The sequence below is a fragment of the Pseudochaenichthys georgianus genome, unplaced genomic scaffold, assembly GCF_902827115.2.
Source record: "Pseudochaenichthys georgianus unplaced genomic scaffold, fPseGeo1.2 scaffold_477_arrow_ctg1, whole genome shotgun sequence".
In the NCBI taxonomy this organism is placed as follows: Eukaryota; Metazoa; Chordata; class Actinopteri; order Perciformes; family Channichthyidae; genus Pseudochaenichthys; species Pseudochaenichthys georgianus.
The window spans coordinates 67,698-91,114 of record NW_027263041.1 but is presented as its reverse complement, the minus strand read 5'-3'; the positions used below and the strand labels follow the sequence as shown (position 1 = coordinate 91,114).

Here is a 23,417-nt window from a genome sequence, read left to right as displayed (position 1 = left end):
ATACACAAGTGTCACCTTCAGTCAATGTGAATAAGCCTTGATTATAATCTCTCTTTTGTCTTCTATCGCTGATGATATACCTCGTGTGTTCCCTATCCTCTCCTTCCTTCTGCCGCCTACTTCCTTTCATTCCATCTCCTGAATTGATGTCTTCCTCTCCCCTTCATGTGTTGACCTCGCTCTCATGCATTTTTAAAATAGCCGCCATATCTGATATCTCCATTATCCCCCAGGAGCCGGCGCGATATCCGTTTGAATGGAAATGCAATAATATGGAAACAATTACAGTGTCTTACTCTCCTTTCTTCTTGTTTCTCGCTCTCTCCAGGAACTCACGCTGGGTTTCAAAGCATGAGAGGATGAGTCATCGAGAGAAGAGCTAAAAAAAGAAGGGCGAGAGATAAAGTCCAAAGCGAAGGAGAACAACAAAAGCGGTTGAAATAGATCGGCCATTATGGGGAAGTCTGCAGGCCGGCCCCGTACTTTGGGCATCCAATCAGCACCCGAGGGCCCAGGGGACACAGCAGGCGGAGACTGAGCGTCTGCCACGTTGACAAGCTGACGCAGGAAGATGGACAGGATGCCTTTCCTTCCTCCCTGCTTATTCACCGGTCTGAAGAGTTCGTCTCCCTGGAAATGTAAAGAGAAATAAGTGGACAACTTGAGAAGATATGGACGTACACTCTTTACATGCTAAAGAGTATATATTTTTGTACGAGGTAGATTAATTCTAGCGGTAAGCAATGATCACGGTGATCTACACATATAAAATATCTACATCTTGAACTGTGAATCCTTTCCGGAGGACAATCTTTTAGCTGCGGAGGAAGTCCATCCTTCTGTGATGAAACTCAGTCAATCAACTGTGCAGGTCTCTCACTGTCGTGAAGACAATATACTAAAGAGGGGATCGCTTTCCTTGTTGCCGCACCGACACATCTGAGCCTTCACGACATCCAACAGACTGTGGATGTTGGGGCAGCGAGAGAACCCAGAGACATGGTGAGCAAAGAGCCCAACCACGTGCTCACGGGCCAAACCAACGGCAAGAGCACCACGTTGGCCGACAAGCTTCCCGGGACGATGACCGTACGCTCGGTGCTGCTCAACCGCGACTCCCCAGACATCGAGAGCCGCCTCAAGCGCCGCAGAAACCGAACGCACCAGGTCCGCTTCAAAGACCTGGAAGATGGCAGCAGCAGCAGCGGAAACAGCGGCAACGGAGAACACAACAGCCACCCGAAGCCTGATTGTGACAGCCCGCATCCTCTCCGAAAACACAGGTCGCCAAAACCGTGGATGGACAGGGACGGACCGCGGACTCTACCTGAGCAAACGTCCGTGGTCGGGGTTGTTCGTGGGGATATGGCGAGTACTATCGAGGTGGTGGCTGCTTTCTTAGCGAGAGCCCCGCCTCATCCGTTGACTCCGGGGCCGACGCGTCGATGCTGGGCTCCACCGCAGCCCAACTTCTTGACTTTACCGATGACACGGAGGACGAACGCGAGCACCAGCACCGCCATCCAGACCTCCCCGTGCTTGACGAAGTCCTCGCACACTCGTAGTCAAAGCCTCGGGGATTCGCGGGGGATGGATGGCGACGACGAACACGATTCGCAGGATGAGTATCTCGCCCACAACCACGTGTCGGCGTCCAAGGATCGTAACGGTCCTGCTGGGGATCATACGGCGGTGGAACGGAGGTCGAAACCCTCCAGGACGGACTTTAAATCGGCTGTTAGCTTGGTGAAGAACTCCCGCCACAGCTGCCCGCCGTCAGTACTTCACAACGTGGACGCATTTCACTGCTCCACGGTGGCCAGTCGAGACGGCTCCAAGCGTCAGGGCAGCAGCACCCCCGCCGCGATACGGAGGAGAAAACGATTTAACCGGACGACAAGCGATCCTGGGAAGGAAGTGCACCGCAGCACCACTCCCACCCAGACTGAGAGCCCCAGAAAATGCCCTTCAGATAACAAACTCTGCACCACTCAAGTTCAAACCGAGAGCCCCTCCCCGCCGCGAGACTCAAAGTTCTGCACTGCGCAAAGTCAAACTGAGAGCCAAGCGAAAACTCCCCCGGTGATTGAGAAACAATGCACAATTAAAACCGCCCGCTCTGAGCCATGCACCGCCCAAATACAAACGGACTCGCTTCCACATCATGAACCTTGCACTGTCCAGACGCAAACCTGCAGCCCCTGTGCTTCCCCACCGCCGACGGTCTCTCCGAGCTCCATGCAAAATCAATCGGAGAGTCCTGTATCCCCGAAGCCCACCACCCAAATAACTATTGTGCCTTACTGTACCTCCCCGTCACCTGAACACTGCGCCAGACCCCCTTGCTCGACTGCACCTCCACCAATTGCACTTTCTATTCCCTGCTCCACTTCTTCTCCGACGGTCCTCCAACACCCGATCCCTTATTATACGGTCGTGTCACCGCCTTCCACTCCAAATGTAGCCGTTTGCTCCAGTCCTCCCTCAAATGCACCATCACGCACCACCCAAGACTGCACCTCCCCTGTCCCAAACATAGTATCATCTTCTCCCTTACCCTGTTCCACCCCGACTCGATCTGTTACCCCCAATACAACCCCTTGGGACCCCGTTAGACTTCAAACTCCTTCTACACAGGTCACCCATCAGCTGTACAATGCTTCGAACGCTACACCACCTACACATGTCCCGCCACGCGTCACCCAAGACTGCACCTCCCCTGTCCCAAACATAGCACCACCAGTTCCTCTGACACGCTCCACCCCTATCCCAACCACGGTATCGTCAGCTCCCCTAACCTGTTCCACCCCGACTCGATCGGTTACCCCAACTTTAACCCCTTGGGACCCCATTAGACCATCATGCATCACCCAAGACTGCACCTCCCCTGTCCCAAACATAGCACCACCAGTTCCTCTGACATGTCCCACCCCTACCCCAACTGTAACCCCTTGGGACCCCGTTAGACTTCAAACTCCTTCTACACAGGTCGCGCATCAGCTGTACAATGCTTCTACACTACTTAAAAATGCACCACTGTCCATCACCGAAAACTGCACCTCCCCTGTCCCACACATAGCCCCACCAGGTCCTCTGACACGCTCCACCCCTACCCTAACTCCTAATATAACGCCCTGTGACCCTGTTGGACCTCAAACTCCGGCCACTAATGTAACTAACCAGCTTCACAATGCATCAACCGGTCCTGGGAATGCTACGTCATGCACCTCCCCTATCTTAAACAAAGCCCCACCTCCGACCTGTTCTACCCCCACTCTAATAGCTAATACAACCCCCTGTGACACGACGAGACCTCCTACACATCAGCTACCACTCGATGCATCACATTTTCCACCGACTGCAAATGCAACTCCATGCACATTTGTAACTCAAACGGCCATGTCCTGCACCTCCATCACATACTACTCCACTAACTCAGCTGGTCCCCACGCACCCCACCAGACTACGCCTTCGTACGCCACTCTCATACAGACTGTGTCTCATTGCAACATCCCTCTGCAAAGCGCCCCCCTCACAGGAATCACCCCCTACTCCTCCCCCCTCACAGGAATCACCCCCTACTCCTCCCCCCTCACAGGAATCACCCCCTACTCCTCCCCCCTCACAGGAATCACCCCCTACTCCTCCTCCCTCACAGGAATCACCCCCTACTCCTCCTCCCTCACAGGAATCACCCCCTACTCCTCCTCCCTCACAGGAATCACCCCCTACTCCTCCTCCCTCACAGGAATCACCCCCTACTCCTCCTCCCTCACAGGAATCACCCCCTACTCCTCCTCCCTCACAGGAATCACCCCCTACTCCTCCCCGGTACCCAACCTCAGATCCTGCACATCCCCTCCGCTGGTGAAAACGTCCAATCTTCCGAATGCAACCCCGACTAAAGCTGTTCCTCTTTATTCGTCCACGTTTCGCGCCGCGCCGCCGTACACTCCCCCCGCTCAGGCTCAGGATAAGAGGGGCATCCGACTTCCACCTCCTCCCCCGCCTCCACCGCCGCCTTACACGCCGCGCAAAACTGGAAATGATCCACCGTGTGCGACTGCGACTCGGACACCCATGCTCAGGACAGACGGCAAGGTGGGGACGAAGGACAAAGAAGTGGAGAAGGAGGAAAAGGAAGATGCGAAACGTTCGGACGCACCCAAACTCTGTGGGAGATCCAGCTCTCTGAGGCACAGAGCTCAAACTCCACCGGTCGCCGTGATGAAGGGGGAGAAACCGTGCTCCTCCTCGTCCTCCTCTTCCTCTCCTGCCAAGGCCTGTTTTAAGTCCAGCTGCCTCAGCTCAGCCCAGGCTCAGCTCGGGGTGCTGCACAAAATGCTCTGCTCGGGGCCCAACGCCAGGCCCGGCACCCCCAACAGAGCGCTGCCGCAAAACTGCTCTGGAGGAAGAGGTTGTTCTGCTGCCGGGGGCCGACCCACAGCGGGGCCCCTGACCTCCACCCAGGCCGAAACACTGAGACAAGTGCAGGAGATTCTGGGAGGCCTGGTGTCGGGGGCCAGGTGTAAACTGGACCCGGCTAAAGTGGCCGAGAAGCTCCTGGGTCCGAACGGCCCGCTGCACGATATCCGCAGCCTGCAGACCCAGCTGCAGAGCCTGGAGGGGGTCCTGGAGACCAGCCAGAACACCATCAAGGTCCTGCTGGATGTCATTCAAGACCTGGAGAAGAAGGAAGCCGAGAGAGATGGGTGAGCACTATTTCATTTGGGTTGTCACTTTACTCAGCGTGAATTAAAAGGTAATGCCTGCACGCCACAGAGTTCTGAGCTCAATCAGACCTGTGTTAGGTCGTTATGCATTTCACGTTACATAATAGCGTGCTTCCTTTATTACCATAAGATCATAAACATCTGATCCCTGACATTAGTTGCTCTGAAGGATTCTCACACTTGATTTACTCGACACAGGACTGACCTGAGGCGACATTTAGGCGACATTTAGACTGCTAGCATACAGTGAAGAGTGCCAATGGGGCACCGAGCTTTGCCGTTTACTTCACGGCCATCATGACGAAAGATAAATAATGCAAGTTTGATAATTTTCCAGATCTTTGAAATCCTATCATCGATGTATGAACTGCTGTTCAGTGTTTCGGTCTGATGAGCTTTACAAATGGATCAACTACTCGATCTCCTACGGTAGTCGACGGGTGCAAAAAACAGCCCTAGATATTTCCCTAGGGAGAGATGCGCTGCAGTTTCAAAAGCAATGCAATTTAAAAACACAAATGTGCCAAAACACGTGCAAATGAAGAAAAGCCTTAACAATTTCACATTTAGAAAATATTCACCAACTTGATGAAACATTCGTAACTTTGGGCCACCGTCAACAGGCCTTATATTTCACTCTCTCACATCACCTGAAACTCCACACCCACACATAGGTCAATGTGCAGAATGAAAACGGTTACCTTTTATACTTTAGGTATATTTTGATGCAAATGGTTTGGTACATTAGTACAGTTTAGTGGGCTTTCTAATCTTCCTAAAATAAAAGCCCCGAGTGCTTTGCCCACCTCTGGGTTCTCCTTCCTGTCCGAGGTGTTGTTCAAAGGTAGCGTTAGCAGTGCTGTGAAATGTTGCACAGCCCGGGGGGATTTCGGCGGGTTTGTCAGAGTTTAAATGTTTGTGTGGACGCCCCGGGCAAAAAGAGGAACTGAGCCACGTTTGAAGTTATAAATGTGAAATGTCTGCAAGCCGTGGGCTAATGGAGCTCTAAACCCAGGGCTAACGGGGGCCTGGGACCAATGGAGGGGGATACACCATCTGTGGGTGGATAGATAGATGGATAGATAGATGGATAGATGGATGGATAGATAGATGGATGGATGGATAGATAGATGGATAGATAGATGGATAGATTGATGGATGGATAGATAGATGGATAGATGGATGGATAGATGGATGGATAGATAGATGGATGGATGGATAGATGGATAGATTGATGGATAGATTGATGGATAGATTGATGGATATATGGATGGATATATGGATGGATAGATGGATGGATGGATAGATTGATGGATAGATGGATGGATAGATGGATGGATGGATGGATAGATAGATGGATGGATAGATAGATGGATGGATAGATGGATAGATTGATGGATATATGGATGGATAGATGGATGGATGGATAGATTGATGGATAGATGGATGGATAGATAGATGGATAGATGGATGGATAGATAGATGGATAGATTGATGGATAGATACTCTGAACAAAAATATAAACGCAACACTTTTGTTTTTGCTCCCATTTTTCATGAGATGAACTCAAAGATCTAAAACATGTTCTATTTACACAAAATAACCATTTCTCTCAACTATTGTTCACAGATCTGAAACAATGTGTGATAGTGAGCACTTCTCCTTTGCCGAGATAATCCATCCCACCTCACAGGTGTGCCTTAGGCTGGCCACAATAAAAGGCCACTCTGAAACGTGCAGTTTTGCTTTATTGGGGGGGTCTGGGGGGGTCCGAAAACCAGTCAGTATCTGGTGTGAGGGGTAGGGGTAGGGGTAGGGTTAGGGTAATGTTGTGAATCGAGTGGCCTGTGTTCATCGTCCATAACATACGCCTGCCCATACCATAACCCCACCACCACCATGGGCCACTCGATTCACAACATTACCCTACCCCTACCCCTACCCCTCACACCAGATACTGCCTGGTTTTCGGACCCCCCCAGACCCCCCAATAAAGCAAAACTGCACGTTTCAGAGTGGCCTTTTATTGTGGCCAGCCTAAGGCACACCTGTGCAATAATCATGCTGTCTAATCAGCATCTTGATATGCCACGCCTGTAAGGTGGGATGGATTCTCTCGGCAAAGCAGAAGTGCTCACTATCACACATTCTTTCAGATTTGTGAACAATATTTGAGAGAAATGGTTATTTTGTGTTTATAGAAAATGTTTTAGATCTTTGAGTTCATCTCATGAAAAATGGGAGCAAAAACAAAAGTGTTGCGTTTATATTTTTGTTCAGTGTAGATGGATAGATGGATAGATGGATATAAATACGTAGATTGATACATAGATAGAAGGATCAAACTAGAAAGCAGTGAAGAAGAGAACCATGCACATTGGGACCAGGTACATTATGAGTGGCTGGTATTTTGTAGACCTGGAAAGTAAATGTCAGCATGCGGCCTAAATGGCTGCTGTTTTATTCCCAGACAGTTAATTTCTCAAGTTAGAATCTGGATCCCTCCGCACGAAGCCAAAGGAGGAGCAGACATTATTATGTGATCACAGCTGGGCAATAAAAGAGTGTCTTCCCTCTGCTGACGAGGAGAGCGCACGTGGGTCAGAATATCCTTCAAATCGGGAATATCCACAACCCGGCGCTGCCTCACGTGCTGAATATCATTACAGATAGATGGTAGTTGTGCCTCGGCTCTCGATAGCCAATCCCAGCATTGTAAATACTTTGGCGAGAAAGCCGTGCGGACAGAACACAATGTCAATTTGGTAAGAGATGGAAGACGAGTAGCAAACAGCAGGGAGAGAAAAACAAGATTGAACACGGCGCAGCAGGCAGAGGAGCGTCTGTAGTTATTTTTATGAAGTCTCCCATCAGTCAGCGCTCCGTCTCAGCCTCGGCGCCTGACAGGCTGCAGAGCTGATGGCATGTCAGACCTCGGGGAGCGTTTGGGAGCTCAGACGCACCCCCTTCTCAGCGGCAGATAGAAATCAGCTGTCGTCATGTCGCTGCTTTCCGACGAGTGTAAACCCTTTACGGTTCTCATCAAGTCTTTAATTAATCTGCTTCCTACATTGTAAGCCTCTTAGTGATTTCGCCCGCCTTATCACGGTGGAAGCGATGTGAGAACTCTTGGATAGGACGAGATAAACATGGATGTCTATGGATCTGAGGACTGGAATCTGTAATCCAAAACACCCTCCGATGCCAACGAACATGTGACGTCTCGGGAAGCGACACATCTTCACGTGTCCTATATAAGAAGTCGGAGAAGTCTAATGCACGCGGACTTGGCTTTTACCTCGTAAGCATATCGTGCCCGCAGTCATATAGTGACTCGTGGTTTTACGTAACAGGCAGGGCGTTTTGGAAAGGCTCATTAAAAAAGGATCAGGGCGATTTCAGAGAGGAATAGATTGGAGTGTGAGTGGGACAGGGACAGGGTTCAACGAGGGAAACCTGAACGTCTTTACGGTAAAACTATACTGTCAGATCAAGTCTGACATGTTTCTTTCATCGCAGCAGCTCCGTTTGCAACATCAAACGGGGACGAGACATGATACGAGGAAACAGACATTTCACATTACAGTCACTGAGTCGAACGTTTACCCTCGTAATGAGTAACAAGAATCGGCCAATAGAACAAATTCTCTTGGTAAGATGTCTTGAAATAAAATAGGATATTTAAACACACACACACACACACACACACACACACACACACACACACACACACACACACACACACACACACACACACACACACACACACACACACACACACACACACACACACACACACACACACACACACACACACACACAGTCTTTTACCCCTGATATGTCATCTCAATGCTTTTCAACAGAAGACATTCATACCATACCGGACAGGACATTGAGAACTGTGGGACCTGCAGGGACTGCGCCTGCATCATCTACAGGTACGTGGTGTACTTCTACTCCTCTACAGTTCAGAGGTACATGGTGTACTTCTACTCCACTACAGTCCAGAGGTACATGGTGTACTTCTACTCCTCTACAGTTCAGAGGTACATGGTGTACTTCTACTCCACTATAGTCCAGAGGTACATGGTGTACTTCTACTCCTCTACAGTTCAGAGGTACATGGTGTACTTCTACTCCTCTACAGTTCAGAGGTACATGGTGTACTTCTACTCCACTACAGTTCAGAGGTACATGGTGTACTTCTACTCCACTACAGTTCAGAGGTACATGGTGTACTTCTACTCCACTACAGTTCAGAGGTACATGGTGTACTTCTATTCCACTACAGTTCAGAGGTACATGGTGTACTTCTACTCCACTACAGTTCAGAGGTACATGGTGTACTTCTACTCCACTACAGTTCAGAGGTACATGGTGTACTTCTACTCCACTCCATGTATTTAATACCTTCAGTTACTTCACAGATGTGGATGAATGATGTGAAATATAACCAAGTGTTGAATCAGACTTTAGTTCCACCTGGAGTAAATCCACCAGCTACCCTGCAGTCTACAAAGTACTTCAGACTAGCTGCACCTTCACCAGCTACCCTGCAGTCTACAAAGTACTTCAGACTAGCTGCACCTTCACCAGCTACCCTGCAGTCTACAAAGTACTTCAGACTAGCTGCACCTTCACCAGCTTTGAGAACACTTTCATGATCAATCATTATAAAACATATATATATATTATTCTGAAATGGACCAATCTGCACAACGACTACTTTTACTGTCTTTCACTATATTTTGATGAGAATACTTTTCTACTTTCACTTGAGGAACATTTTGAATGCAGGACTTTTACTGTAACGGAGTATTCCTACACTCTGGTACTTCTACTTTACTGAAGTACAAGATCTGAGTACTTCTACTTTTACTCAAGTACAAGATCTGAGTACTTGTACTTTTACTCAAGTACAAAATCTGAGGACTTGTACTTTTACTCAAGTACAAGATCTGAGTACTTGTACTTTTACTCAAGTACAAAATCTGAGGACTTGTACTTTTACTCAAGCACAAGATCAGAGTACTTCTACTTTTACTCAAGCACAAGATCAGAGTACTTCTACTTTTACTCAAGCACAAGATCAGAGTACTTCTACTTTTACTCAAGTACAAGATCTGAGTACTTCTACTTTTACTCAAGTACAAGATCTGAGTACTTCTACTTTTACTCAAGTACAAGATCTGAGTGCTTCTACTTTTACTCAAGTACAAGATCTGAGTACTTCTTCTTTTACTAAAGTACCAAATCTGAGTACTTCTACTTTTACTCAAGTACCAGATCTGAGTACTTCTACTTTTACTAAAGTACCAGATCTGAGTACTTCTACTTTTACTCAAGTACAAGACCTGAGTACTTCTACTTTTACTCAAGTACCAGATCAGAGTACTTCTCCTTTTTCTAAAGTACAAGATCTGAGTACTTCTACATTTACTCAAGTACAAGATCTGAGTACTTCTCCTTTTTCTAAAGTACAAGATCTGAGTACTTCTACATTTACTCAAGTACCAGATCAGAGTACTTCTACTTTTACTCACGTACAAGATCTGAGTACTTCTACTTTTACTCAAGTACAAGATCTGAGTACTTCTACTTTTACTCACGTACAAGATCTGAGTACTTCTACTTTTACTCAAGTACAAGATCTGAGTACTTCTACTTTTACTAAAGTACCAGTTCTGAGTCCTGCTCTGCATGTGAGCAGAGAGAGTGCACTGCGTGTCTCGCTGCATCTCGCTGTCGTGTTGCATCTCGTCACTTTGAGTCTTCGCGGCTCGGTAGGATTGTGGTTCTGCTCCGGGAGGCTGCCGGTTGCAGCACGAACATGAACGCTGTGTTTTTGCTCTTTCACTCCATGACTATTGTGTCAAAAGACTAAACGAGTGCATTTTGGGATGACTTGCTCGATCTATAAAATCCTATGTCAAGGTAATAATAAACTGCTGTTCAATGTATTGGTCTAGACTCTCCATTAGCTTTACAAAATGCATCTACGACTCAAACGGGTGCAACGGCCCAAAGCACTGTAGGAGAAACGCACTGCGGTTTAAAACACATGCAAACGAAACGGGGACACTAAAGAGTGACGCACATTCAGGGGTTATACCGTTGGCCCGCTGTCACTGTTGTTGGAAAGTTACCTAAAATGTTTTACGGTCTTATTTTAACAATGTGATCACATGACTCCTTCTGATGTTATCGCACGGCCGCTCGCTGCAAACACACACACACACACACACACACACACACACACACACACACACACACACACACACACACACACACACACACACACACACACACACACACACACACACACCGCTGCAGCTCTCATCACGTAAAGGTGGGGTCGGTAAGTTTGAGAAACCGGCTCGATACACTTGTTGTTATTGTTATCTGTGTGATTATTCTAGCGTCCAGGACAGAAGTTTAAAGGGAGACTAAATGGAGTCTCTGAGAAGGTTCAAATTGGTACTTTAATTAATAAAAAGCGTGATAATGTCACAAACAGAATATTGTCCGAACAGGAGAGTAAGGCTGCAGCTCCCTCTCCCTTGGTGGCCGTGCAGAAGAGAGCTTACAAGCGTTCGTCTTTCCCGCTTGCTCGCTGTTCGCTCCTCCTCCCTGGGAGCTGTAGAGACGTAGGGGACTTCGCCCCCTCGTTCTCCTGTGTCCGATATCGCGTTAAACAGAGGATTTCGACATTTTACATTCATTGCTTACTTCCACATGCCTTTTCTCCTCCTTAACTCTTTCATAACATTATATGTAATACATGTTAACGGCGTCAATAGCCACTTTAATGATACTAATGGGCGGTAGTCCCGGATGTCGTCATGACGGATTTTCAGAATAAAAGCTTAGTATTGAGAACTTCCGGGTTTTTCCAGAATAAAATAGCATTTAAACTGACGGTATGTTTAATGTACCATAAAACATTGATTTTAATTTCTAACATTATATTCCATGGAATGCTCTCAACATCCCGACAGCAATGAATATCTGAAGTGCTTTGACAACAATCCATAAAATATCACCTGTGGAAGCCGTGGCGCTGTAAAAAGCACGACCAATCATCTGAGCCGGCTAAAGTAACTGGATGGCCTACCTGCCTGTCAGCCTTCCATCGGGGCACAGACTTACCTCGTGCCCTCATTGGTCATGTGCGCGTTCGTGTGTGTTGGAGGAGGGGCTCTGTGCGGAAGTGGCAGATTTGTTCCGGCTGTGTATTTTCAAATTCTAGCGCACTCGAGCTGGTTTCTCAAAATTACCTACCCCACCTTTAACAGCGTTATTATTTATTAGGACTTATCACACACACGCTCTCCCTCTCTCAGATGTAATGAGGTGAGCGAGAACACCAATTTAAATCGTGCACCCGTGTGCCCACTCGGTTTTCCTCCCCTCCCTTTCCTGTCTCTTATTCCACACACACACACACACACACACACACACACGCGCAGTCATTCTTCTGGGAGATTTGAAGTGAAATCAATTAATAAATAGGATTTCACACTTTGCAAGAGGGTGAATAAAGTGAAGAATGTGCATTGCTATGAAACTGAAATCAAATTGGTGGAACAAGTCCATTTTGCTAAATGAGAGGAGGAATAAGGATGACATGGGCAGTGCTTATTATTCTTTTAGTATCGCCAGATTAAATCCTGACACATGAGATAAGTATCCGACAGTTTTAATCCATGTTTCTTTTAACCTATTAAGCCATTTCTGAGATTTAGAAAGAAAATATACACTGAATGTATTCTTTGGTTTATAAGAAGCAGCGGCAGTGACACTAATATAGGTGTGTGTGTATATAATTAGAGGGTCACATGACTCCTTCTGATGTTACTGCAGATCTGCGGTAAGCTAGCTAGCTCACGTAGCTAACCTAGTCATTTCAGTTATACTGACAAACACTTACGGAACGTCCACACGGCAGCGTCGCCTTGAAGCTCGCCGGTGGGCGTGTCTGGTGCGCGACCAACAACCAATCACATTAATCTCCCGCCCGGACACACAAGCACGCGGTTTGATTGGCTGGCGCTTCCGTCGACGCTTGAAAAGTTGAACTTTTCTCAACTTTCGAAGTGAGCAACGGAGGCGAAGCGACGGAACCACAATGCAGTTCGGCAAAGCCTGACGTCACCCCGTTCAAAGTGAATGGGAAGCGCCTCCGTTGAAGCACGCGACGGAGACGCGTGGACGTATCGCTACAGTTATGAGACGACTAACTCTGAAACGGAGACAGTTATTCAGCTTTATAATCCTGAACGTCACCAAGCGCTCCGTCCCAGCTGTGTGAGTCACTCTTTAGTGTCCCCTGGTCTCCCAGCTGTGTGCGTCACTTTTTAGTGTCCCCTGGTCTCCCAGCTGTGTGCGTCACTTTTTAGTGTCCCCTGGTCCCAGATGTGTGCGTCACTTTTTAGTGTCCCCGGTCTCCCAGCTGTGTGCGTCACTTTTTAGTGTCCCCTGGTCTCCTAGCTGTGTGCGTCACTTTTTAGTGTCCCCTGGTCCCAGATGTGTGCGTCACTCTTTAGTGTCCCCTGGTCTCCCAGCTGTGTGCGTCACTTTTTAGTGTCCCCTGGTCTCCAGCTGTGTGCGTCACTCTTTAGTGTCCCCTGGTCTCCCAGCTGTGTGCATCATTTGTTAGTCCTCTGGTCTCCCAGCTGTGTGCGTCACTCTTTAGTGTCCCCTGGTCTCCCAGCTGTGTGCGTCACTCTTTAGTGTCCCCTGGTCTCCCAGCTGTGTGCGTCACTCTTTAGTGTCCCCTGGTCTCCCAGCTGTGTGCGTCACTCTTTAGTGTCCCCTGGTCTCCCAGCTGTGTGCGTCACTCTTTAGTGTCCCCTGGTCTCCCAGCTGTGCGCGTCACTCTTTAGTGTCCCCTGGTCTCCCAGCTGTGCGCGTCACTCTTTAGTGTCCCCTGGTCTCCCAGCTGTGTGCGTCACTCTTTAGTGTCCCCTGGTCTCCCAGCTGTGTGCGTCACTCTTTAGTGTCCCCTGGTCTCCCAGCTGTGCGCGTCACTCTTTAGTGTCCCCTGGTCTCCCAGCTGTGCGCGTCACTCTTTAGTGTCCCCTGGTCTCCCAGCTGTGCGCGTCACTCTTTAGTGTCGTTTCTGAATGGAAGTGTTTGGGTCTTTTGTACAACGTTATTATTAAAGAGTGTAACAACGGCTCTCTACTTCCTGTGCGTTTTTCCAGGTCGTTATTGATCTTGTTGATGATGTGAGTCTCGTAGAGAAACGTCGTTATGGGGCTACAGCGGTTCTCTGATTATTAAAACGTTGTGTAAACTCCTCGGATCATAAATCTGAGAAAGCATAACCGAACGCCAGAAGCCAGGATTCATCATCAGTCTCGTTAATTGTGTACTGGAGAGTGTGTGAACACCGAGGACTGATTGCTTTCCGTGACTTGACTGCGCGTGTTTCTCGCCTACACACTCATGTATTATGTATCACGCTGGAGCGATAATAAGGGGCTTTTCTGCAGCTACACCGTCATCCATATTGACCTGATTGTCAAACAGATGACTAAATTACTGATTAATGATTCAGAGTAATCCGGTTACTTTTAGTAATTTATTTATGGTGTGTATAAAAGCCTCATCGGTTAGGAAACGGAGAAGTAGAAGGACAATAAGGAGGAGTCTCTACTCGGGAATGAAGCGCTTCCTCATAGAGAGAAAGTGAAATATTACACTTCATATCCCACTGCTGTCAGATGAGGACTTATCGCTCCATCTACCTCCATCCGACATGCTGCGTTCAGGTGTGACAAGAGGATTTCCCCGCTCTGAAAGGGGCGGAGATTTCCTTTTATCCGAGGCTCAAGTTAAGCTGAGGCTAAAAGGAAAAAAAGAATTGGCAGTGATGGAAAAGAAGAAGATAAAGTGAAGCCCGGGAAGGAGTGAGTGATGGAAAAGCCATACGATCTGACAGGACAGATTCCATCAATTAAAAAGCCTCTTGAAGAAGTCTTAGGCCTAAAAGCACAGCTCAGCACATCACACCGGATCAATCTGGAGGAAGGGCTCAGATATAAATATATATACAAAAAGGAAAAGAGAATTATTTTCCATCCATCTTCTCCCGCTTATCCGTGGTCGGGTCGCGGGGGTAGCAGTTCATTCAGAATTCTTTTCATGCAAGAATATTTTGTCCTCGTCCAAAACCTAACGTCACACAGCTGTGTATTAAAGATGCCGTAATGGATATTTTTCACATTAACAGTGGATCAAATGTGTGATCTGTCTGTCTTTCAGTTTTCTGGACGGCAAAAGCTAACTTTCATTCACTTTCTCACATTGTTGTCTTAGGCTGAAGGAAGCAGGGATATAAACAGATAAGTAATTGGATTTGAGCAGATATGTGCTTTGAACGGTAGATATAAAATGTATTGGGAGGTCGTGTGGCGCAGTGGGTTGTCCGTAGGTGTTCGGATCAGGGGGTTCAAACCCCACTGCAGTCAGCATGTCGTTGTGTCCCTGAGACACTTCCCCCCAAATGGCTCCTGTGGGTATCGCCCACAGTATTGAGTATGTAAGTAACATGTAACATAATATTAGAGCTTTCTACTGTTACAAAAGAGTGTGTGGCCAGTGGCGATCCTAGAGTCGGTGGGGGCCCTGGGCAAACATTCACTGGGGGCCCCTCGAACCAGCTTTCCCCCCCGGAGCAGAGCAAGGCAACAAAACTTAAGATGAGAAGCGGCATTTCACGGCGCCCTTGAGGGGGTTTCCCGACATGTCGTTGCAGTAAATTAAAGGGTGTTTCATGTTGTCGTTGCTGTGGACCTTCTTAATCTACCTTCTTTGGGGGCCCCCTTCTGGTCCGGGGCCCCAAGCAGCTGCCTGTTCGCACGGAGCGCCCCTGTGTGTGGTAGAGAGGAGACACAGGGATTCTAGCCTCTGCAGACCATTTACATGCACTAAAACATCAAAGGAAAGGGAAAACCCAAACAAGCATAATAGGGCCTCTTTAATTTGCATCGTTAAAATGAAATGGCAAAATATGAATTGCTACGGACAGTATTTTAAACATCATCAGTTAATTCCCCTTGATACTTATACTTCCTGTTTAATTATGCAACACACTCCATCAGGATCTACGGCAGTGAGGTCTCCTTTTACACTAGTATTACTATTTAAAATCTTTAAAGCCACTGTTTCATTTTTTATGTGGATGAATATTTCATTGGGCTTTTGTTTAAAAAAAGGAGACGAGAGAGAATAAGATAAGAAACGTTTGAGATATCGAGAAGTATCGGAAGTCCCTCAGTGGCAGTCGTGATAAGATCTGTTTGAGTTCTCTCTAGTCTAGATGATAGGAAAGGAGCTTCGAAGCTTCCTTTATAACCTCCTTTAGCTTAGGAAACACTGGACCCTGCTTTAGGAAAGGAAAGGAGAAAATGCTGTCCCACAATCCCTTGCAGTTACCGTCACACAACATTCACAACCGATCGTGACAGAGAAATGATATCATGAAAGTTACGGTGCTTATTAACGAAGTGGTACCGTGACTTGCAAAGTGCTTTGTTTTGAACGTTCACTATAATAATCAAAAAGAGAAATGTTACTTTTTTACTGAAATGATCAATGAAGTCAACATTTCAGTGTTTTTGAGCTGTTTCTTAAACTTTTAAAACATGTTTGAATGGTGACACAGTGACAGATGTTAAGGCCTAATAAGGTTATAACAAATACAATTGTATTTATTTTCAAATATTGTCATACAATCATACGTATTGGGATTCATGTGAATACGTGTGGAGCGGAGGGTGACAACAATACGCTTCACTTCACTTTTTTAATTAAAGGTCACCTATCATGCTAGGTCTCAGATATATAAAAACATGTCTATGAAGTGTTTTGCTCCAAATACCAAACAGATCATTCTAGCCACGCCTCATATCCCTCTATTTCACTTCCTGTTTCTAAAGTGCTGATTTGGGGGATAAAGCTTTAAAGAGGAGGGTCTGAGCTCATGCGGGACCCGGCAGCTACCGTCTAAACTAAATGCTGCCGTGATGAAACTCCATATCATGGATTATCAAGGATCTGAAACAGTCTGGAGCTCAAAGGCTTTCTCTCTTGCCGGTTACACCACGAGGTGAGTTCCTTTCTACTTCCTGCTTCTTCACACACATGCTCTCCAGCACAGGTTAGCTCTGAGTGTTAGCGATGCTAACGTAAACACCGACCATATTACGTCCAAAACAGTCGGGCATTGTTTCTGATAGCAACGTTTCTGATTGGCCCGTGGGTCCACATTTCAGATGTTACGTCATATCGGACGCAAATCTGGATCAGCTCCGTTGTTCCCCGTTTTTAGAGATTTGGGTACGGAGGAAAAGAGAAAGGGTTTTATTTCCTGACGCTGCGTGAGTTCCCCGACGCACCGGGGACACACCGGGGACACATGTTGATGTAGAGAAGACATCACAAAGTGCATTTTGCATGATAGGTCCCCTTTAAGTTCCAACCTAATGAAGATGGTATGTTCCACTGTTGTCCGTGTTCATAAAGCCTATAGGACTCAAGAGGACACCATGAGGGCACGACGCAAAGTATCTAGATATCTTACAGTAGTCCTCTGTACAGAGAACTGTAGTTTCCCCACAGCAGGCGCACATTAATGACATCATAAACACGTCTGATAGTGTCAGTGCAGTCGGAAGTCCTTTTGAATTCTCCTATCCACTATTCCTTAACCCCGTGACGTATCACACAGAGGTCAAGGAATAGTGGATAGGAAAAGACGATGTCCGACTTCCTGTTTTTATCAGTGTCCAACATTTTAATAGTGAGCTGAAGACCTTCCTTTTTAATAAAGCCCATCGTTATAGTGGTTTAAAATGTCCCTATGTTTGTCCTCTTGAGTCCTACATGTTATGTTTTTTTACGGCCCGTCCACACGGCGGCGTGCGTTGACGCTTCACCATTCACTTTGAATGGGGTGACGTCACTTTTCGCCGAACTGCATTGTGGGAAGCGACGCGGAGCTTTGCTGGCGTGGCTCACTGCAAAAGTTGAGCAATGTTCAACTTTTGAAGCCTCGGCCAATCGAATCATATGCCAGTACAAGCTCTAGCCAATCAAATCGCTGCTTGTGTGTCAGGGGCGGGAGTTCATGTGATTGGTTGTTGGTCGAGTTTCGGACACGCACGCCGGCCAACGCACGCCGCTGTGTGGACGGGACGTAACTCTATTTTTGTTGTGTTTTATCGTTTTATTTTGTATCTATTTTATTCGCAATTCACATTCTACACAGTATACACACTTCTCTTGTAATTGCATTTATCTCGTCACACTGTCATCTATGTTTTGCTAATCTTTGCAACCCCCTGAGGCGCATGCCTCTTGTGATATTGGGCTTGATCTGATTTGGTGAATCGTAATCACAACACGGCGTCGCACGATGTGGAGATGTCAGGAAGCGTTGAGTCATGATGGGTGTGTGTTGGACATGGCACGTGATTTGATACCCTGTCCCCCCCGGGACAGGGTATCAAATCAAATCAAGTTTTATTTATACAGCACATTTATAAACGCTTTTAGGTCGAAAACGACACCCTCTGTCCTCAGACCCTCTGTCCTTAGACCCTCTGTCCTTATGTCCTTAGACCCTCTGTCCTTATGTCCTTAGACCCTCTGTCCTAAGACCCTCTGTCCTTAGACCCTCTGTCCTCAGACCCTCTGTCCTTAGACCCTCTGTCCTTATGTCCTTAGACCCTCTGTCCTAAGACCCTCTGTCCTTAGACCCTCTGTCCTCAGACCCTCTGTCCTCAGACCCTCTGTCCTTAGACCCTCTGTCCTTAGACCCTCTGTCCTAAGACCCTCTGTCCTCAGACCCTCTGTCCTCAGACCCTCTGTCCTAAGACCCTCTGTCCTAAGACCCTCTGTCCTTAGACCCTCTGTCCTCAGACCCTCTGTCATTAGACCCTCTGTCCTTAGACCCTCTGTCCTTAGACCCTCTGTCCTCAGACCCTCTGTCCTCAGACCCTCTGTCCTTATGTCCTTAGACCCTCTGTCCTTATGTCCTTAGACCCTCTGTCCTTATGTCCTTAGACCCTCTGTCCTTATGTCCTTAGACCCTCTGTCCTAAGACCCTCTGTCCTTAGACCCTCTGTCCTCAGACCCTCTGTCCTTAGACCCTCTGTCCTTATGTCCTTAGACCCTCTGTCCTAAGACCCTCTGTCCTTAGACCCTCTGTCCTCAGACCCTCTGTCCTCAGACCCTCTGTCCTTAGACCCTCTGTCCTTAGACCCTCTGTCCTAAGACCCTCTGTCCTCAGACCCTCTGTCCTCAGACCCTCTGTCCTAAGACCCTCTGTCCTAAGACCCTCTGTCCTTAGACCCTCTGTCCTCAGACCCTCTGTCATTAGACCCTCTGTCCTTAGACCCTCTGTCCTTAGACCCTCTGTCCTCAGACCCTCTGTCCTCAGACCCTCTGTCCTTAGACCCTCTGTCCTCAGACCCTCTGTCCTTAGACCCTCTGTCCTTAGACCCTCTGTCCTCAGACCCTCTGTCCTCAGACCCTCTGTCCTCAGACCCTCTGTCCTCAGACCCTCTGTCCTCAGACCCTCTGTCCTTAGACCCTCTGTCCTTATGTCCTTAGACCCTCTGTCCTCAGACCCTCTGTCCTCAGACCCTCTGTCCTCAGACCCTCTGTCCTCAGACCCTCTGTCCTCAGACCCTCTGTCCTTAGACCCTCTGTCCTTAGACCCTCTGTCCTTAGACCCTCTGTCCTCAGACCCTCTGTCCTCAGACCCTCTGTCCTTAGACCCTCTGTCCTCAGACCCTCTGTCCTCAGACCCTCTGTCCTCAGACCCTCTGTCCTTAGACCCTGTGTCCTTAGACCCTCTGTCCTTAGACCCTCTGTCCTCAGACCCTCTGTCCTATCGTATGTACGACACATTCATGTTTACACCACTGATGTGAGGAGGCACTCGTTGACAAACAGGATGCTTTAAAGCAGGTCGTCTCCTTATCTGAACTATATACCAGGACAAGGAGAAAGCAGTAAACTGGAAACATACTGCTCCGAAGACAAGTAAAAGAATAATAAAAACAAGGTGTTTTTTCGCTTGTAATATGTAAACAATCTGCCGAAAAGGGAAAGCTAGCTTGGTAAGATCTCTTGGAATAAGAAGGGATAGATAAATCAGATCTTGTAATTAGCAGGGGAAACTTATTTTGAACAATAGTTTACCAGAATCAAGAGGTGTTGTAAAATAAGCCAGAAATGCTCAAAAGTGTTCGGTCTTCCGATGCTAGTAAATCTGAGATCCAACTCAAAATAAGATGTTTTCAAGAGTCTTTGACAAGATACTTAAAAAAAGCAGACCCTATATCTCCCTGCATTAAGATATTAGGTCTTATATAAAGTGTAAAGACCAGTGGCGAAGAGAATACCCTGGCACACTCGGATAAAACAAACAAAACATGGATTTAATTATATAAATAAAATGTAATAAAATAAATAAATGAGAATGGTATCTGTGTTGATGATCTGTAATATTACAGCGCTACGCATTTCAGTGGGTTTGTGTGAGAAAAGAAAGCAACCAATCAGATCTCGTTCTGGGTCTCCGGGTAGAACATCCTTCAACAAGGTTTTCCACATCCTTGATCGAAGGCCCTGGCCGTTGCACTGAATGAGAGCGCACGTTTGGACTGACAGTTTGATCAACCAATCAGATATTGATCTGTAGCCGATGGGCGTGTTCTTTCAGAGTTCCCCTCGGTTCCAGGTGTTCTAGAAGGCCCGCTAGTTCACTGGAGAGAGACAGAGGAGCTAGATCAGGGTTGTCAATTTCATCGCGGGCCACTTTCGCATAAAGGTTGCACTCAAAGGGCCGGTTGTAACTATATAAATATATAATATAAATATAAAATAATGTATTATATTACATTATTGCCTCTGAACTGGATTATTATCGGATAATAACTTAGTAATTAACTACGTCTGAAAGCAGAAGTCCAGGGCAAATAATTGCAACTCTCTTCAGTGCGCATGTCACAAAACGTGATGCATTGTGGGACATGTAGTTTATGGGCAACCTGCTTATGTAAAGTGGCATGTAACCGTATAATAAACGTATTATATTCTTGCGGGGCCACATAAAATGAAGTCTGGGGCCGGATGTGGCCCCCGAGCCTTGAGTTTGAGACCCCTGATCTAGATGAATGCGACGAAGCAATTCATGCCGTTTTCTAGTTTTTAACATTGAAATGGCAACAGGTGAAGATGAAGTTGTTGCGGCATTGTTGTGAGTACCCTTTTCAAGACGACAATTCAGCGAAAAGACGGACATTATAATAATGGGGGGGGGGGGGGGTGTGTGTGTGTGTGTGTCTACAGAAGGTCCAGTTGTGATAGACACGGTTCGCAAGACATATCCTGACAAGAACATCCGTAGTGTGAAATAATTGTCTTCTTTTGACATGTTCAGATCTCTAAATGTCAGCCATGGCAGGTGGGGTTCTGACGTTCTGTTGCAGTAAGCAATGCAGAGAGATACAGCGTCATGTTTCAGACTATATCTTGTTAAGTCAAAGGCTCCTTAAAACATCTTGTTTTTAACTAACATCAGAACACGTTTAGCATTTCTGGCTTATTTTGTAACATCTCCCGATTCTTCCCAGCTAATTACAAGATGCGTTGAGATGTATCTAAATATCCCATCTTATTCCAAGCTAACTTTCCCTCGTTCTCTTGGCAGATTTGTTTAGAGAGAAACCCCCTTGTTGTTGTTGTTCTTGTTTTTGGAGCAGCGTTTTTCCAGATTGCTGTGCCGACTGGCATTATATCGCACATTGTAATTGCATCACTTTCCAAAGTCGTCCCGCGGGCCGTATGTTTGACACCGCTGCTGTAAAGCACCGCCGCAGAGAGGGACTGAGAGGACACAGTAAGGGGTGAAACAAGGCCACGGGGCGGATAGCAAACAAGCTGAGTGGCATCCCGCTGATAAGAGAGACGGGGCAGGAGTGCTTCCTCAGCAAGCCCTTTGTCGAGTATCTGCTTTTCAGGGAGGGCGGTGACAGAATGCGATTGGAAAGAAACCCCGAGTGGACTTACAGGTTAGCAGGACACGTACCCTCGGAGCAGTCATTAATCCATCTCGCGGGAGTCCAATCCTCCGGTGAAAAGCGTGATGGAGCAGAGATAAAGCAGTCGATCTGATTAGAGCTCCGCACACTCCTCTTCAGGGATTAAGCACAACACTGGCTTGTTAGACTGCTTTGTTCCATACGGCACACTCGCCATTAGCAAAAACATGCAGAACACACTGCAGACGCTAATTAGCTCTCCTGCACGGCCACGCAATCGGTATTAACGCGGAGTTAGTGTGCCACTGGTGCGCGGGGATCACATCGTGCGTTGTCCCCATGTAATGTGAGACCCTTAAAAACACCGCGTGAACAACGGCTGGGTACAAAATGTTCAAAATTAGTATTAACATGTGCAGAGTCGTGGAGTCATTAGCATGTGTATAAGCCCTGAAACATGTCGTGCTGATGAACAAAGCGAACGCACAAAGACACACACGTACTAGAGATTAAAGAGGCCCTATTATGGCTGTGGGGGTTTTCCCTTTCCTCTCGTGCAGGGTGTCAAACTCAATTTCATCGCGGGCCACATTAGAATTATGGTTGCACTCAAAGGGCCGGTGGTAACTTCAAGACTATATAAATATACTAGGGATGGGAACGATTAATCGAATATTCGAAATTATTCATGTATCGAATATGAGAATTTTTAGTGATGCCTAAGTTGATTACATATTATCAAATTGAATAATTCAATGTATACGACAGAGCCATAGCTAAATGCCATAGCTAAATGTGTTAGTTGACGTCTAAAGGTGTGTGTTGCTCCGCTCACCGGTCCCTCACAGCGGGCAGAGATGCAGTTGCTGATCTCTCTCTCGTGTCCGGTTATACTTCACTCGCGTTTATGTCCAAATCCATCAGACACAACAGACATGGAGGAAAAGGAGTAATGTGTGGAAATATTTCGACCAGGTTAGTGAGTGCGGTGTAGAGGTCAAACTATGCCAAATTAAACTTATATATTTATATACACCTTGCTATACCCGCGACCTCTGTTCCAGCTGAGAGGGTCTTCTCTACAGCTGGGCTGATTGTGAATCGCCTCCGCACATCAAAGCTGTAGGTTTATAGCTGTCAAACTGTGATCACCAGTTCAATACATTTGACAAATTCGACTTGGTTTCTACTCTTATTTGAACATGTATGTATTTCTAAAAGATTATTGGAAAAAAAATGGGTAAAACAAAATGTAAAAAAAATTATTCAGAAAAAATTCTTGAAAATTTTTTTTTACCCAATTTTTTTTGTATGGATATGTACATTTCGGTTAACCGGTTAACCGTTTTTTGCGGGGTCGAATATACAATTGCTTTCAAATTCCCATCCCTAAAATATACATAGATAAATATATATAAAATAATGTATTATTTTACAATATTTCCTCTGCATTGGATTATTATCTAGGGTAATAACTTCATAATTAACTACGTCTGAAAGCAGAAGTCCAGGGCCAATAATTGCAAGTCTCACAAAATGAGATGCATTGTGGGACATGTAGTTTATGGGCAACGTGCTCCTGTAAAGCGGCACGTAACCTTATACTAAACTGATTATATTCTTT

General features: G+C 46.8%; 1 protein-coding gene across 2 annotated transcripts in view; it reads left to right on the top strand.

Annotated features, from left to right (window-relative positions):
• Window positions 1–23,417, top strand: part of LOC117442797 (uncharacterized) — a 79,365-nt gene that overhangs the window by 15,306 nt on the left and 40,642 nt on the right. Inside the window, exons 2-3 of one of the 2 annotated variants that reach the window (XM_071202488.1) lie at window positions 329–4,712; window positions 8,600–8,671. In XM_071202488.1, coding sequence (XP_071058589.1) covers window positions 1,000–4,712; window positions 8,600–8,671 — 3,785 coding nt within the window. In that variant the 5' untranslated portion in view covers window positions 329–999. Of the gene's footprint in view, window positions 1–328; window positions 4,713–8,596; window positions 8,672–23,417 lie in introns of both variants that reach the window. The other variant, XM_034078761.1, reaches the window with a different exon arrangement.